Consider the following 13,415-nt stretch of genomic DNA (forward strand, 5'->3'; position numbering starts at 1 on the left):
ATGGTAGCCAGGGGATTTATACTACCCCATCTGTCGCCGGTGATAAGTAACAAGGTTAGCTAAAAACTTTACAATAACAAACATAAAGTTTGTCGTGCAGAAGAATACGCCGATTGGCGTGGAACGTACAATACCTCATGGAGGGACAATTATTTTACGCCACTTCAACCTCCCTCAGAGTACAGCCATTAATAGTCTTAGTTACTTAAGCACTACTAGTTGATAAAATATGAAACTTTATAACAATAGTTTTTTAAATCAAATTATCATTAACAATTCTTGACAAATCAAACGAGGATTATAATTATCAAAAAGGCCCTAGACTGATGCTACGCAGAAATATTTATCCTTAGCGATAGGAAAGTCAACACGACGAAACGGGACATGCTTGACGGTTTCTCTCATTACAAGGGATATACATTGGTGTCATTATTCAATACATACTCGTGTACCGCGAGAACAAAGTTGTCATAGGCTTTGGAAGCGCTTGGACCTAAGGGACGCAACTCCGCTGAGCTAGTTTGGGCGCCCTGAACCACTGGGCCATCAGTGGGTCCAATATTGAATTATGTAGTGGTAAACGCCAGTGACCGGTGCAGAGTTGCATCCCTTAGATGTTAGGATTCGTTCATGTTGTCCTGGATCATGACAGTAAGGTTTGTAACAACAAAGAATAAAATGTTATACTTATTTCTTATTATAAAGAATACTTACTTATTTACTAAAACCATTTTGAAATGAACAATAATCAGCCCATCACCTTTCTATAAAAAGAAATTAAAAAGTTTTTAAATTAAATTCAAGAAGCGAAGTGACTTATTAGACTACGTGTCAGATAAAAGAGCGAATTGTGAATCATTAGTACAAATCATTAAATTACTCACTATTGCGTGTTACAATTCTTTGGCTCAAGTAGGCTTTACAATTCTTCTTTTTCAATTTGTTAAATGTATTTAAAATCGTGAGTCATTTACGAAAATAAAACGAAATAAAAAATGCAGAGTTGGAAAACATTCAATGAAAGGCAAGACTGCAAGAAACCACATAGTATGTTATTCCTTTGTGATGGAACTGCGTATATTTCACTAGATAATTCTGCTACAGACGCCTTCTAGTTCTTTATAATACGATTTACCGACCTGACTCATGCGCTGCGAAAATATCAATATAGATTACTACAACTCTGGTCGACCAAGAGGCCAATGGTCCCAGGTAACAGAGAAGCAGATTCGAGACACTTTCTGAGACGGTGTCCAATGTGAAATTGATGGTAGTGATGAATACGGCTCTAGGTCCCGAGTGGCCCAAGGAACGTCGGTTTCTTATAATTGTCCGACACAGCGTCCAGACTGCGAGTGACCCCTCGATCCCCAACATGACGTCATATGCGAGTCCAGTCTCGGATCTACAGTCCGACCTACAGGATATGGACGAGAATGTCTGGCCGTACCAGTTGCGTTTTAGAGAGCTTGATCAGATCTGTGTTTCTGGTGAAACGGTTCTAAGTGGTGGTGGGTGTGTTGTTCCCGCACAGTGTTATGTTCGACTCTCGATATCAGCTGAAACTTGGAGTGATATGGAATTAATGTCAGGATTCTGTATAATGTAGGTAAAAAGGGTTGACAGTTGGGATCGTTCGCGTTGTCGGATCAGATTTGAGCTTCAAGAGAAAAATGATCCTAGGAGCCGCACTGGCACTTGTTCGATTCTCGAAATTAGAACATGGGGAAATAGAAAACTAGGATTAAGCTTGAAATCGAGCGAATCCAGAGCGACGTACATAGGAATCTTTCCCACTCGAGACATTTTCAGTGGTCATGTTTCTCGTGAAGTCGTGAGTGATTGAGGTCGTGAAGTCGTGAGAGAGTGTGGGTGAGTGAGTGAGTGAGCGTTTTGGTCCGTTTTGTAACAATATTACAGCAGTACCCAAATAGGAGATCGATATTCGTCGTGCCAAGCGAATGCTTTAAGCACTAGTCTTCCCCACAGTTTGGTATTTGATGCCATAATGCATTACATTTCCTACAGATAATAATTACAAGTTGAAGACATTGAGTATGGATACCTGAAGTACAAGCGCGTATCATCCTTGAGTCAATGGTTTTCGGATGCTGTTCTCTCTCTTCTCATATGATCGATTGTGAAACATCTCACAATCTTACAAAAGGCGACTTTATCTCAAGCCATTAATGTCTGTGTGACGCAACACACCTGGTTCTTGAGTGTCTAAACACTTCCGTCCGAAAACGTATGATGTTCGAAAACATGTCATCCGATGGCATGTCTCAGAACGATTGTTGAAACAGATTAGATTTTATGACGACCATGAATTGTGTGTCCTGTAAAGTTACACATATAGCGGTCTCTGAAATCATAGTGTGTTATTAAATGGTTGCTGTGTTCGACTTTGTAATATTTCAAACGTTCGAAGTCACAGACCGCAAACATTCTGCAAAAACGAAATGTTATATAAGCGAAATGAAATCATTTAGATATTCTTCTCCACGTAATGACACACTTTACGCACAGAGGATGAGGCGAATTTAAATGAGGCACGTTGAGATTATTTCATTCATAAAGCCCCGCGGCTATGAGTATGACTGCTTTCACTAGTTACAATGGAGGTATTCCGGTTTTATAGTGATAACCTACTGATATAGCATGCCGCAGTTTAATCCGGATATGTCGACTCCATGCCGACCAGTCTTTGTGTTATCCCTTTAAAGCTGAGAATCAGCCAGAGTAACAACAAGAATCATCTTTTAACGTCCTGTGGTAGTACCCGTGAATATTCGGGTTAAAATATTGATCTTCAGTAACCCATGCTTGTCGTAAGAGGCGACTAACGGGATCTCGGTCAGGCTCGCTGACTTGGTTGACACGTCATCGGTTCCCAATTGCGCAGATCGATGCTCATGCTGTTGATCACTGGATTGTCTGGTGCAGACTCGATTATTTACAGACCGCCGCCATATAGCTGGAATATTGCTGAATGCGGCGTAAATATAAACTCACTCACTCACTCCCATGGTAGGACGAATCGATCTCCTGGTAGACAATCTATCTTGCAACTCCTGCGGTGAACAGGCGCTTTATGCTTCGATAACTGTATGAATAAAATATGCAAAACATTTGTATTTTTATAAAACGTAGTCACGTATATGCAGTATATAATTTGCACGCTGTTGATTGTCAGTCGGGCACTTATTGGTTAACGTTATCGACGTGGGAGGTTGGGGAGACGTCGTGTATGCCAGGTTCCTAGACCCCGTGGACATTACAGTTAGGGTGGTGGTCACCTGGGGTGGGAAGTAGCGGGGTGGGGTGGGATTAGCGGGTTGGTGTGAGGTGGTGTTATACACCATCACAGATTACAATCACATTGAGACATTTTCTCAACTTTAAGTGATCAACGAACCAAATTAATGCTGCCCATCGTAAATTGCACTTTGGCGTTAATGAAGTCTAATGGTACGCCATAAGAAACCAAACAGTGTCAATGTAGTGGAACATTGTCACAGCGAAACCGGATGTGCCGCACTCATGGTTGTAACGAACTACACTGCCGGGCATAATAAGTATACCTCCATGTTGGGTGGCGACTAAAAATGAAACAAACGGAAAATGATTTTTGTGTGGTTATGTGAGTGAGTTAGTCAGTTTAGTTTTACGTCCGTTTTTAGCAATATTCCAGCAATATCATGGCGGGGGACACCAAAAATGGGTTTAACACATTGTACCCATGTGGGGAATCGAACCCGCGTCTTCGGCATGGCGAGCGAACGCTTTAACCACCAGGCCACTCCACCGCCCGTATGGTTATGTATGTAGCACAGGTAGCACAGTTGAGTTTTGGACGTTAAGTTTTGCAATATTTCAGCGACTGCTACAACGTGCCAATAATCAGTTATTTGGAACACGTAGAACAGCTAGAACATACCGATGGTTTACGCAGACTTAAATCCAAAATGGCGGACATGTTTTTGTGAGTAGCCAACCATTTCCTACAGGACCTTCGTGCACTGTGTGTAATTAAATCATACGTGTATGGCAAGGAGATTTATGTACTGTGTAAATCTTAGCTGAGTGGCTCTGGTGCAGTCTTGTCTCGTAACGCCTGGATCCCGGGTTCGATTCCCATCATGAAGACATTCATGCAACACACTTATTCGTTCAGGTCAGACTGGACTTTTGCTCACTCGAACGGTGTCTTAAATTGGATGAGGTTTAGTCAAAGCTTGTTCGTCCAAACGCACCAGAGAATTACAGTCTGACACCAGCTCGCTTCTTAGACTGGACAGCATTGGCTGGAGACGTGATCTGAGCGAGATCTGAGCGAGAACTCACAGCGATAACAGCCCGTCCGGCTGGCCGGTCCGAGCCAGACTGGGAGAGAGGAAACTATTGATAATGCATCGCTTAGTACCACTGTAACCTGTCCATGAGGACTGTTGTGCCGATAAGTGGGTCGGCTGATATTGATGTTAAACGAGTGGTCAGCTGAGATATAATGACCACCGTTATGGTCCCTCCTTGCAAGCATGAGTCACAGACTGTCGGTCGACGGCATAAATACATACTTTACTTGGACCAGATGTCCGAGAGGGTCTCGGCCACTCAGACAGTCCAGAGACGGAGGGTGATTATAGGATGTAGGCGCGTGTTGTTAACTGATCGCGAGTGACATCCTGCACGAATAACATAATCAAATATGGGATTATATTAAACTTGATTGAAGGGTTCACGACAATACGTAAAGTGATTTCCGTTTCTGTAGTCTTATTCGATGAAACGTATGTGCGTAGATTGGAGGCGGCGTTTGATAATTTGTGTCCAAAGATTTGTGCCTGATGAAATTAAATTGTATTAATCATATGTACATGTTTATTGGGTTATATAGATGTAAGATTTACGTACCTTTTTTTTAAAACAAGTATAATCCTTGTCATTTTCACCACAACCGCCCTTCTCCTCCTCCTCCTCCTCCCCATAATCATCATCAACGTTATTTTCTTTATAGTCATCATATTTATCATCAAAATAATAATCTAAATTTTACATGTAAGTAGTTAAAATTGAAATTTTAAAAGGATAAATGGTCCCGGAACTCAAAAACAGTCTTCCAAACTCGATGCCTCAATATTGCGTATGAACCTCATATCAGCGCCACCTGTGTTGTACGAGACTACAAATATTCAATGTCCTCGTATTGTTTTTTTTTCACTGTGTGACGATGACACTTCCAACCACCCCTCCCCCTCAAGCTCTGGGAATAGTGGAATCAGTGGACCAAGTTGAAGTCACGTGACTGCTGCCAGCAGTAGCACGCGTGCGCTCTGAGGCGGTGTGGTACCGGCAATCCGTCTGCCGAGATAGCAGGGAAGTACGGAGCTCTCTGCCTCACTAGCTAAACGTGTCTCGACTCGTGGATGTTACTTGTAGTGTTTCAACTTGGAGTCTCTTGCATGGTGGACATGTGGGGAGGGTGGGCCACTGACAATGTGTGCATACAGGCCGTTGCTGATGATGCTGCTGTGTAGAAGTGTTCATGTGGGAGCACCCCGGGAGAGCATCAGGGGCAAGGTTGGATGTCCCTTTGTTAGACTCCCTCACACCAATTGTACAGTCACGGATCTCAAATAGCCCTACACCAACAATCAACAAATCAGCTCGTGTTATTCTATGTCCTGGAACAACGAGACCGGAACTGGTCCCAGGTTTGTTTTCACTGCCTACTTATTTACACATTTGTATAACTGACAATTTCTTACAGACTATGACGCAATTAAGTCTCTCTGATCCCAACGGTGGCCACAATAAAGACCAACGAGCATTAACTTCTTACTCACCATTTCCTCGTTGTATGAGACATCCGTATTTCTTTAAGAAACAGCGCAGACGTTAATCTCTCACACAAATTCTACATGATGGAGAAAGATATCTTTACGATCCCGTACCCCAGCTTGACTATCGGTTTACACCAAAGAAAATAGTTTGTCTTACTTAACGGTCGCCACTGTTGTACATGGCTGTAGGTCATACAATTAGATATTTGAAACTGGAAGATGCTTGAGTTTCGTGTAACCCTTAGCGTTGAAGGGACCCATGGCCGTGCAGTGCACGCCTCGCTTCACTTGCCGTACTGGCGGGAGATTAGATACGTACAGTACATTCACGTTGCGAAGAATTTGACTGGTTTCTCGTATTAACGCAAAGCGTCGCCAACTTTCCCCTTCCAGTTATAAAGAGTGCATGTGAGCTCAGCCTGTCGAGGACAGCACGCAGTTATCTGGTTTACCCCTCAGCCTGGGTCTACTAATTCATAGGGCTATAATCCTAGGGTTTGAAGGCCCCGACATATGGAACTGGTAGGGGTGGGAGAGGAGGTGGGAGGGGGTAAGACTGGTCTATATAATGTTACCAAAACCTCAAAGGCAACAGGCATGTGCTTGACTTGATGTAGATGAAGACACTCTCTGGCGTTGATGCAGGTATTATGTAACATGTTTTGATAGGATGATCTGGTGTTTTCAGTACCGTTATATATCCTTGATTATTATGTTTGCTAAGACTTTTTCATTAGGAAGAACAATATTACCAGTGAAAATCTGTAGTTTACAAACAGTCACGTTTTATTATATCCTAAACCATTATGTTACCAATGGTAAACATACTTCCTCGAGTTTCTCAAAGAAAGACATTACTTAACTTGGAACTATGATCTTAAAGATGGAAATATACTTCCTTTATCAATAAAGATCAATATACCTCCTTGATATATCAATATTACATAGCCAGAACTAGGGTCTTACTTCTTTCATAGACATAGTATATTACCGATGGAAATATACTTCCCTGAACAGCTCATTGATAGACATATTTCCGGGAACTAGAGTCTTACCGATAGAAATAAACATCCCTGATTATCTCATAGACGTATATTACATTACCCGGAATTATAGTCTTACCTCATTGATAGACATATTTCCGGGAACTAGAGTCTTACCGATAGAAATATACTTCCCTGGTTATCTCACAGTCGTATATTACATTACCCGGAACTAGTGCTATTATCTTATCTATGAGGATGTTCTTTTTTGATTATCAAGTGGATAGATAAAACGTTACCATGGTTACAATTGTTGATAGTAATTATTTACATACGTTGGCATCGAAATGAAAATAATGTAACGATTTTTTAAAGTGATCAGTGAAAATGAACTTGTTTGATTAGGAACCAAATATTCTGGCACCTGGATCTCGACGTTTTAGGATTTCTCCTTAGAGTATGCCTGATTCATATACTCTCCAGAGCGGCGTTAAACCAAACTCACTCACTCTAACCACTATATTCTATCATAGTCGTCAGCTGACTGTATCGTCACTAAGCTGTCTGGAGTAGAGCAGTCTCGACTATGATAGCCAAGGCAACCTGTATACCGTTATACCTTAAGCACTGTCTTCAGGTAATCGCGTTCAGTCTGGAGTCGAGCGAGATGGGGAGACTTTCAATAGGATATTTATCCATTAGCCTGGATCACTATGACTACGCAAGAACGCTTTCTCTTGTGGAAACAGTTGTGGATTGTTATCTAACAGGGAGTAATGTTCTAGACTTGTCCGGCGGTAGAGTAACCAAATTCCCTTTGCAGAGTTTGGTGCCTTGGTCTCGCAGGATCCGCTGTTTTCAGATTTGCCCAAATTGTGACTATATATCTAGCAATACTAGCGGGTTTAATCATGTGCTGAATTCATACTATGAACTTCTCCGTATTAAGTAGACACAAGGTTGAATAATTTAAACGTGCTATGAGTTGATACATTTCATTTACTCCGGCCGTATCGAGTGAGTTTGTGAGTGGAAGTGTGTGTGTGTGTGTGTGTGTGGATGGGTGAGTGAGTGAGTGGATGAGTGAGTGAGTGAAAAGTATTCCTGCAATATCACTACGGACGACCCTAGAATTTGTTTTCACAAACATGTTAGGAATCGAACCCAGGCCTTCGGCGGCGTGACAAGTGAACACCTTAACCACAAGGCCACGTCTCCTCACCTCCAGTGGTATCTAGATCTGTGTGTGGTATCACTGGCTCACGAGGCGAAATCAAGTATGTTTCTCAAGATAGGTACATGGGCCGATAACAGGCATTTGTGCGAATAAAGTAAATACAAACGGACAGGTATGGTCCCATCTGATGCAAGGTGCATGGATCGTTAACTGTGGGAAACAACACGCTTATATTGACGTTATGTGCCAGAAATACGTCTATATCTTAGAAAAAAAGACCCATACGCTGACGGATATATACAGCGATAGTGAAGGGTGAAGACAGCGTAAGACAGCGTAAGACAGAGTGTATATTGGTAGTATGGCTTGGCATTGACAGGTGTTAAAGGCAGGACAGAAATAGGCACATAAATGGTTATATGTGTCGGTTAAGTGAATAGGCAGTGGCATATGATACCATGGAAGTGTCCTGATTATTCATGGAAACAGGTTTATAAGTGTTTTAGTTACATGGATAGGCACTTACTGACACAACCACGGAATACATAGACTTCCCATATCATAGTCGTCAGCTGACTGTATCGTCACTAAGCTGTCTGGAGTAGAGCAGTCTCGACTATGATAGCCAAGGCAACCTGTATACCGTTATACCTTAAGCACTGTCTTCAGGTAATCGCGTTCAGTCTGGAGTCGAGCGAGATGGGGAGACTTTCAATAGGATATTTATCCATTAGCCTGGATCACTATGACTACGCAAGAACGCTTTCTCTTGTGGAAACAGTTGTGGATTGTTATCTAACAGGGAGTAATGTTCTAGACTTGTCCGGCGGTAGAGTAACCAAATTCCCTTTGCAGAGTTTGGTGCCTTGGTCTCGCAGGATCCGCTGTTTTCAGATTTGCCCAAATTGTGACTATATATCTAGCAATACTAGCGGGTTTAATCATGTGCTGAATTCATACTATGAACTTCTCCGTATTAAGTAGACACAAGGTTGAATAATTTAAACGTGCTATGAGTTGATACATTTCATTTACTCCGGCCGTATCGAGTGAGTGAGTGAGTGAAAGTGTGTGTGTGTGTGTGTGGATGGGTGAGTGAGAGTGGATGAGTGAGTGAGAGTGAAAAGTATTTCCTGCAATATCACTACGGACGACCCCAGAATTTGTTTTCACAAACATGTTAGGAATCGAACCCAGGCCTTCGGCGGCGTGACAAGTGAACACCTTAACCACAAGGCCACGTCTCCTCACCTCCAGTGGTATCTAGATCTGTGTGTGGTATCACTGGCTCACGAGGCGAAATCAAGTATGTTTCTCAAGATAGGTACATGGGCCGATAACAGGCATTTGTGCGAATAAAGTAAATACAAACGGACAGGTATGGTCCCATCTGATGCAAGGTGCATGGATCGTTAACTGTGGGAAACAACACGCTTATATTGACGTTATGTGCCAGAAATACGTCTATATCTTAGAAAAAAAGACCCATACGCTGACGGATATATACAGCGATAGTGAAGGGTGAAGACAGCGTAAGACAGCGTAAGACAGAGTGTATATTGGTAGTATGGCTTGGCATTGACAGGTGTTAAAGGCAGGACAGAAATAGGCACATAAATGGTTATATGTGTCGGTTAAGTGAATAGGCAGTGGCATATGATACCATGGAAGTGTCCTGATTATTCATGGAAACAGGTTTATAAGTGTTTTAGTTACATGGATAGGCACTTACTGACACAACCACGGAATACATAGACTTCCCATATACCTGTCGCCGTGATGCAAGAGAATGCAGTACAATTGATGTGGATCTACATGTTGGTGGTTAGGAGGGGTGGGGGCGAAGATGGTTGGGGTGGGTCAGAACTTGGGGGTGAGGTTGCAGATGTATTCAGTTCTTCACCTCCCCCTGCTTCCGAGGCACTTCAGATGAAAGTTCATGTTGATATATCTATTTCATAGTTATTGTTTATTCGTCGCATATATATCAGAGAACGTGAATGAAGGCATAACCAACAGCGTAGATAGTCTTCATGAAATAACTGGATCTTTCCAATAGTCAGCTTTCTCGAACAATATTATAGTAGTTTCAGCCTTTTCCAAACAATCACGTACAATCAAGCATGCTCTTACCTCGAAAACTTCAAAGCGCGTCTTACGACCTTTCCTCACGGTTCTTTGGTCAGAGCCACAATACCTTAGTGAAGTCTCTCAAACAGTTTGATGGTAGACACATCGTAGACAGTGACAAGAAATATGTCTGATTCAGTTTCCAAGTCTGACTTGTGTCAACTGTTCCCATGTTATTTTCAAGTGGACATTTTCCTTGTCTTTGCATGTGTTTGTGACTGGTTCCACCGTTGGGGCAAGACACACTCGCCTTTTCAAAACACTTGGTATTATCACTATCTTATAGTGATTCATGAACACATACAAATGCAAGAGTCAGAATCGTATAAAGATCTACTTTGAACATGAACAATTCATGTCATGATGGATATGCTTTTTGCTTGTATTTTAGAATTTATTACTCCGGGAAAGTTAATTATTCTGTATATGCATTTGAATTGAGCTTACATCTGAGTATGCATCCTGATTAGGAACTGCATCAGTACATACTTTTGTTCTTGGCCTACGGAATATACCAATATATGCATTGTGGACAAATGGACAAGAATATCAACCAATTCGGCAGAGTAGGCAACGCAATCAAGTATCCCTAATTGCCGATCTCTCGTATGGACATATCTACTCTATGTGATGAACGGTAAACATTTGTTTAAACAATGTTGTCGAGGGGTGCCTGAGTACATGGCGATAGATGTTGTCAAACTAGCAAGTATTAACCCAGATGATTCGATTGCACCACCCTCCAATAATGAATACTTCAAACAAGCGATCAACACAGTATTGTCTAAGCATACTTTTATTTCTAAAGAAATCTGGATCGGTAAACAAGAAAAACTTCTTTATGGAAATACCTCCCCGTGTATTAATTAATCGATCTGCACGATATCGAGCTGTTCTTATATCTCACAGTTAGACTTTGGTATTATCGACTTTGAACTGTTGTCTGTGATATTTGTCTAAAAGGGAGCGGTTGTATACCCCAAATGAAGCTGCACACTTATCCATTGACTTGGATATTAAAGTGTAGTTCACCAAACATGTTTTATGAAGGTATACGGTGCAATATATGAATGTATTTATCAGTATTGTTTCTCATCCTTGATCGGTATTGAAGAACCTAATCAACATTACGCAGCTTCTCAGATACCAGATCACATCAACATGTCTTGGTACTGTATTCGCTACACAGTTTACTGTCAATTGATTTTTCAGTGATTTCGGAACTGTGATGTTGAAAGCAATATAATACATATAAAATATATTTTTCATTTACATTTGTACTGTGATGTAACATTATATATATTGATATATTAGTCTATATGTTCCAATGTTGATCGAAGATTACATAATATGTGTTTAGGATAGAGTATAGATGCTAGTTACATTCGTTACAGAATTAATATTATTAGGCTGAGCTATTTGTGTAACTCTGAATATACACATTACATTGAAAATACACTTGTAAAATATCAAAAGCAGTGGTCATACCAGGTGTATGCGAAAAGGTGGATGTATTCTGTCCCACCGATGACACCAGTCACACACACATACAAATTAGAGTCAATTATAAACTTGAAATAAAAAGAACAACTCAGAAACATATGGGGAAATATGGAACTGCATCACCGATGCATCAAAGTTGGAAATTCTTCATCTTTTGAAAAAATCCTTTCCATTCTTCTGAATAGATATGTTGTTGTGGTACTAATGTGAATACATATTTCATTGTTTATTTATGGTAGCTATTCTGAGTACATATTACATTGTTTCTTTATGCTATTCTGAGTACAAATTACATTATTTCTTCACGCTATTCCGAGTTTATATTACATTGTTTCTTCTGCTATACCTGATACTTTACACTGTTTCTTTATGATACCAAGGCTACTTTGTTTTGTAGACTACCGAGGATTCATTTGTATTTCTCACCTTTCAATATGTTACACTGTTTGTTTGTGATACCATGAACATGATCTCACATTTCGCCTTCAGAGTATTCTTCAGTCATTGTATATTTATACCATCGTGCATTGATATTACCATTGTTTCTTCATTCTAACAAAGTTACGTGTCTGCCGATTACTCTGAAGGTATGATATATTGTTTCTTTATACGACCTTGAATAAATATATTAATGTTTCTCATTACACCGCACTGAAAACACATTGTTTCTTTATACGCTACATTTAATTCGTACAGTGTTTCTTCATAATACACATTACATTGTTTCTCACTACACTACACGCATTACACATTACATTGTTTCTTACTTCACTAAATACACATTTCATTATTTTTACATAATATACTGAATAGGTATATATTATTTCTTTATGCACTACACTGAATACGTATACACTGTTTTATAACATACTGAATACACATTACATTGTTTTTTGATACACGTAACTGAATACACATTCATTGTTTCATTGTACAATTTATTGGATATACATTACATTGTTTCTTAATAATATGCCAACATACTAAATCCATATTCATTGTTTCTTTATAGATTTCACTAAATGCATATTCTTTTTTTCTTCATAGAATTCATTGAATAAACATTACATTATTTCTTTATACACAACACGGAATACACATTATATTATTTGTTCATAATATTCTGAATATGTATACAATGTTTCTTTGTACACTGCAGTGAATACATATGCACTGTTTCTTTAAAACATAATGAATGCACATTACATTGTTTCCATATAACTTACTGAGTACATATTCATTGTTTCTTTACACATTACATTGTATACACATTACATTGTTCCTTTATAAGAACATACTGAAAACATATTCATTGTTTTTTATACATTACATTGTTTCTTTATACCAACATGTTCATTGTTTTTATACATTACATTGTTTCTTTATAGCATACCGAAAACATATTCATTGTTTTTTTTATACATTACATTGTTTCTTTATACCAACATGTTCATTGTTTCTTTCTATATTACACTGAATTCATATTCATTGTTCTTTTTACATTAGACTCTGCGTTGTGTGTTTAAACACTACATTGATTATAAATTACAATTTTTCGTTTTATACCCTGACATTTCTTTACATAGTTACAATTACACTACTTTATACCTGTTACATATATAACCTTTCTAACATGTTATCATGTTTCCCCCCCAAAAGCGGTACATAAATAATATATCGTTTCTTCACATGACCTTGAATACATATTTCATTGTCGCTTGAGATTAGCCCAAAACCATGTGTAAACTAGGACATGGTCAGATTCTTTTTAGTATT

At 39.7% G+C, this 13,415-nt stretch overlaps 1 protein-coding gene across 1 annotated transcript in view; it reads left to right on the forward strand.

Moving 5' to 3' along the window:
- Positions 1–5,369: 5,369 nt before the first annotated feature.
- Positions 5,370–13,415, forward strand: part of LOC124261459 (protein NDNF-like) — a 52,800-nt gene continuing 44,754 nt past the window's right edge. The window contains exon 1 of the mRNA XM_046695774.1: positions 5,370–5,717. Within this exon, the coding sequence (XP_046551730.1) occupies positions 5,683–5,717 (35 nt within the window). The 5' untranslated portion in view covers positions 5,370–5,682. The remainder of the gene's footprint in view (positions 5,718–13,415) is intronic.

Source organism: Haliotis rubra, unplaced genomic scaffold, assembly GCF_003918875.1.
Source record: "Haliotis rubra isolate DU_JTF1 unplaced genomic scaffold, ASM391887v1 Scf8, whole genome shotgun sequence".
Taxonomy (NCBI): Eukaryota; Metazoa; Mollusca; class Gastropoda; order Lepetellida; family Haliotidae; genus Haliotis; species Haliotis rubra.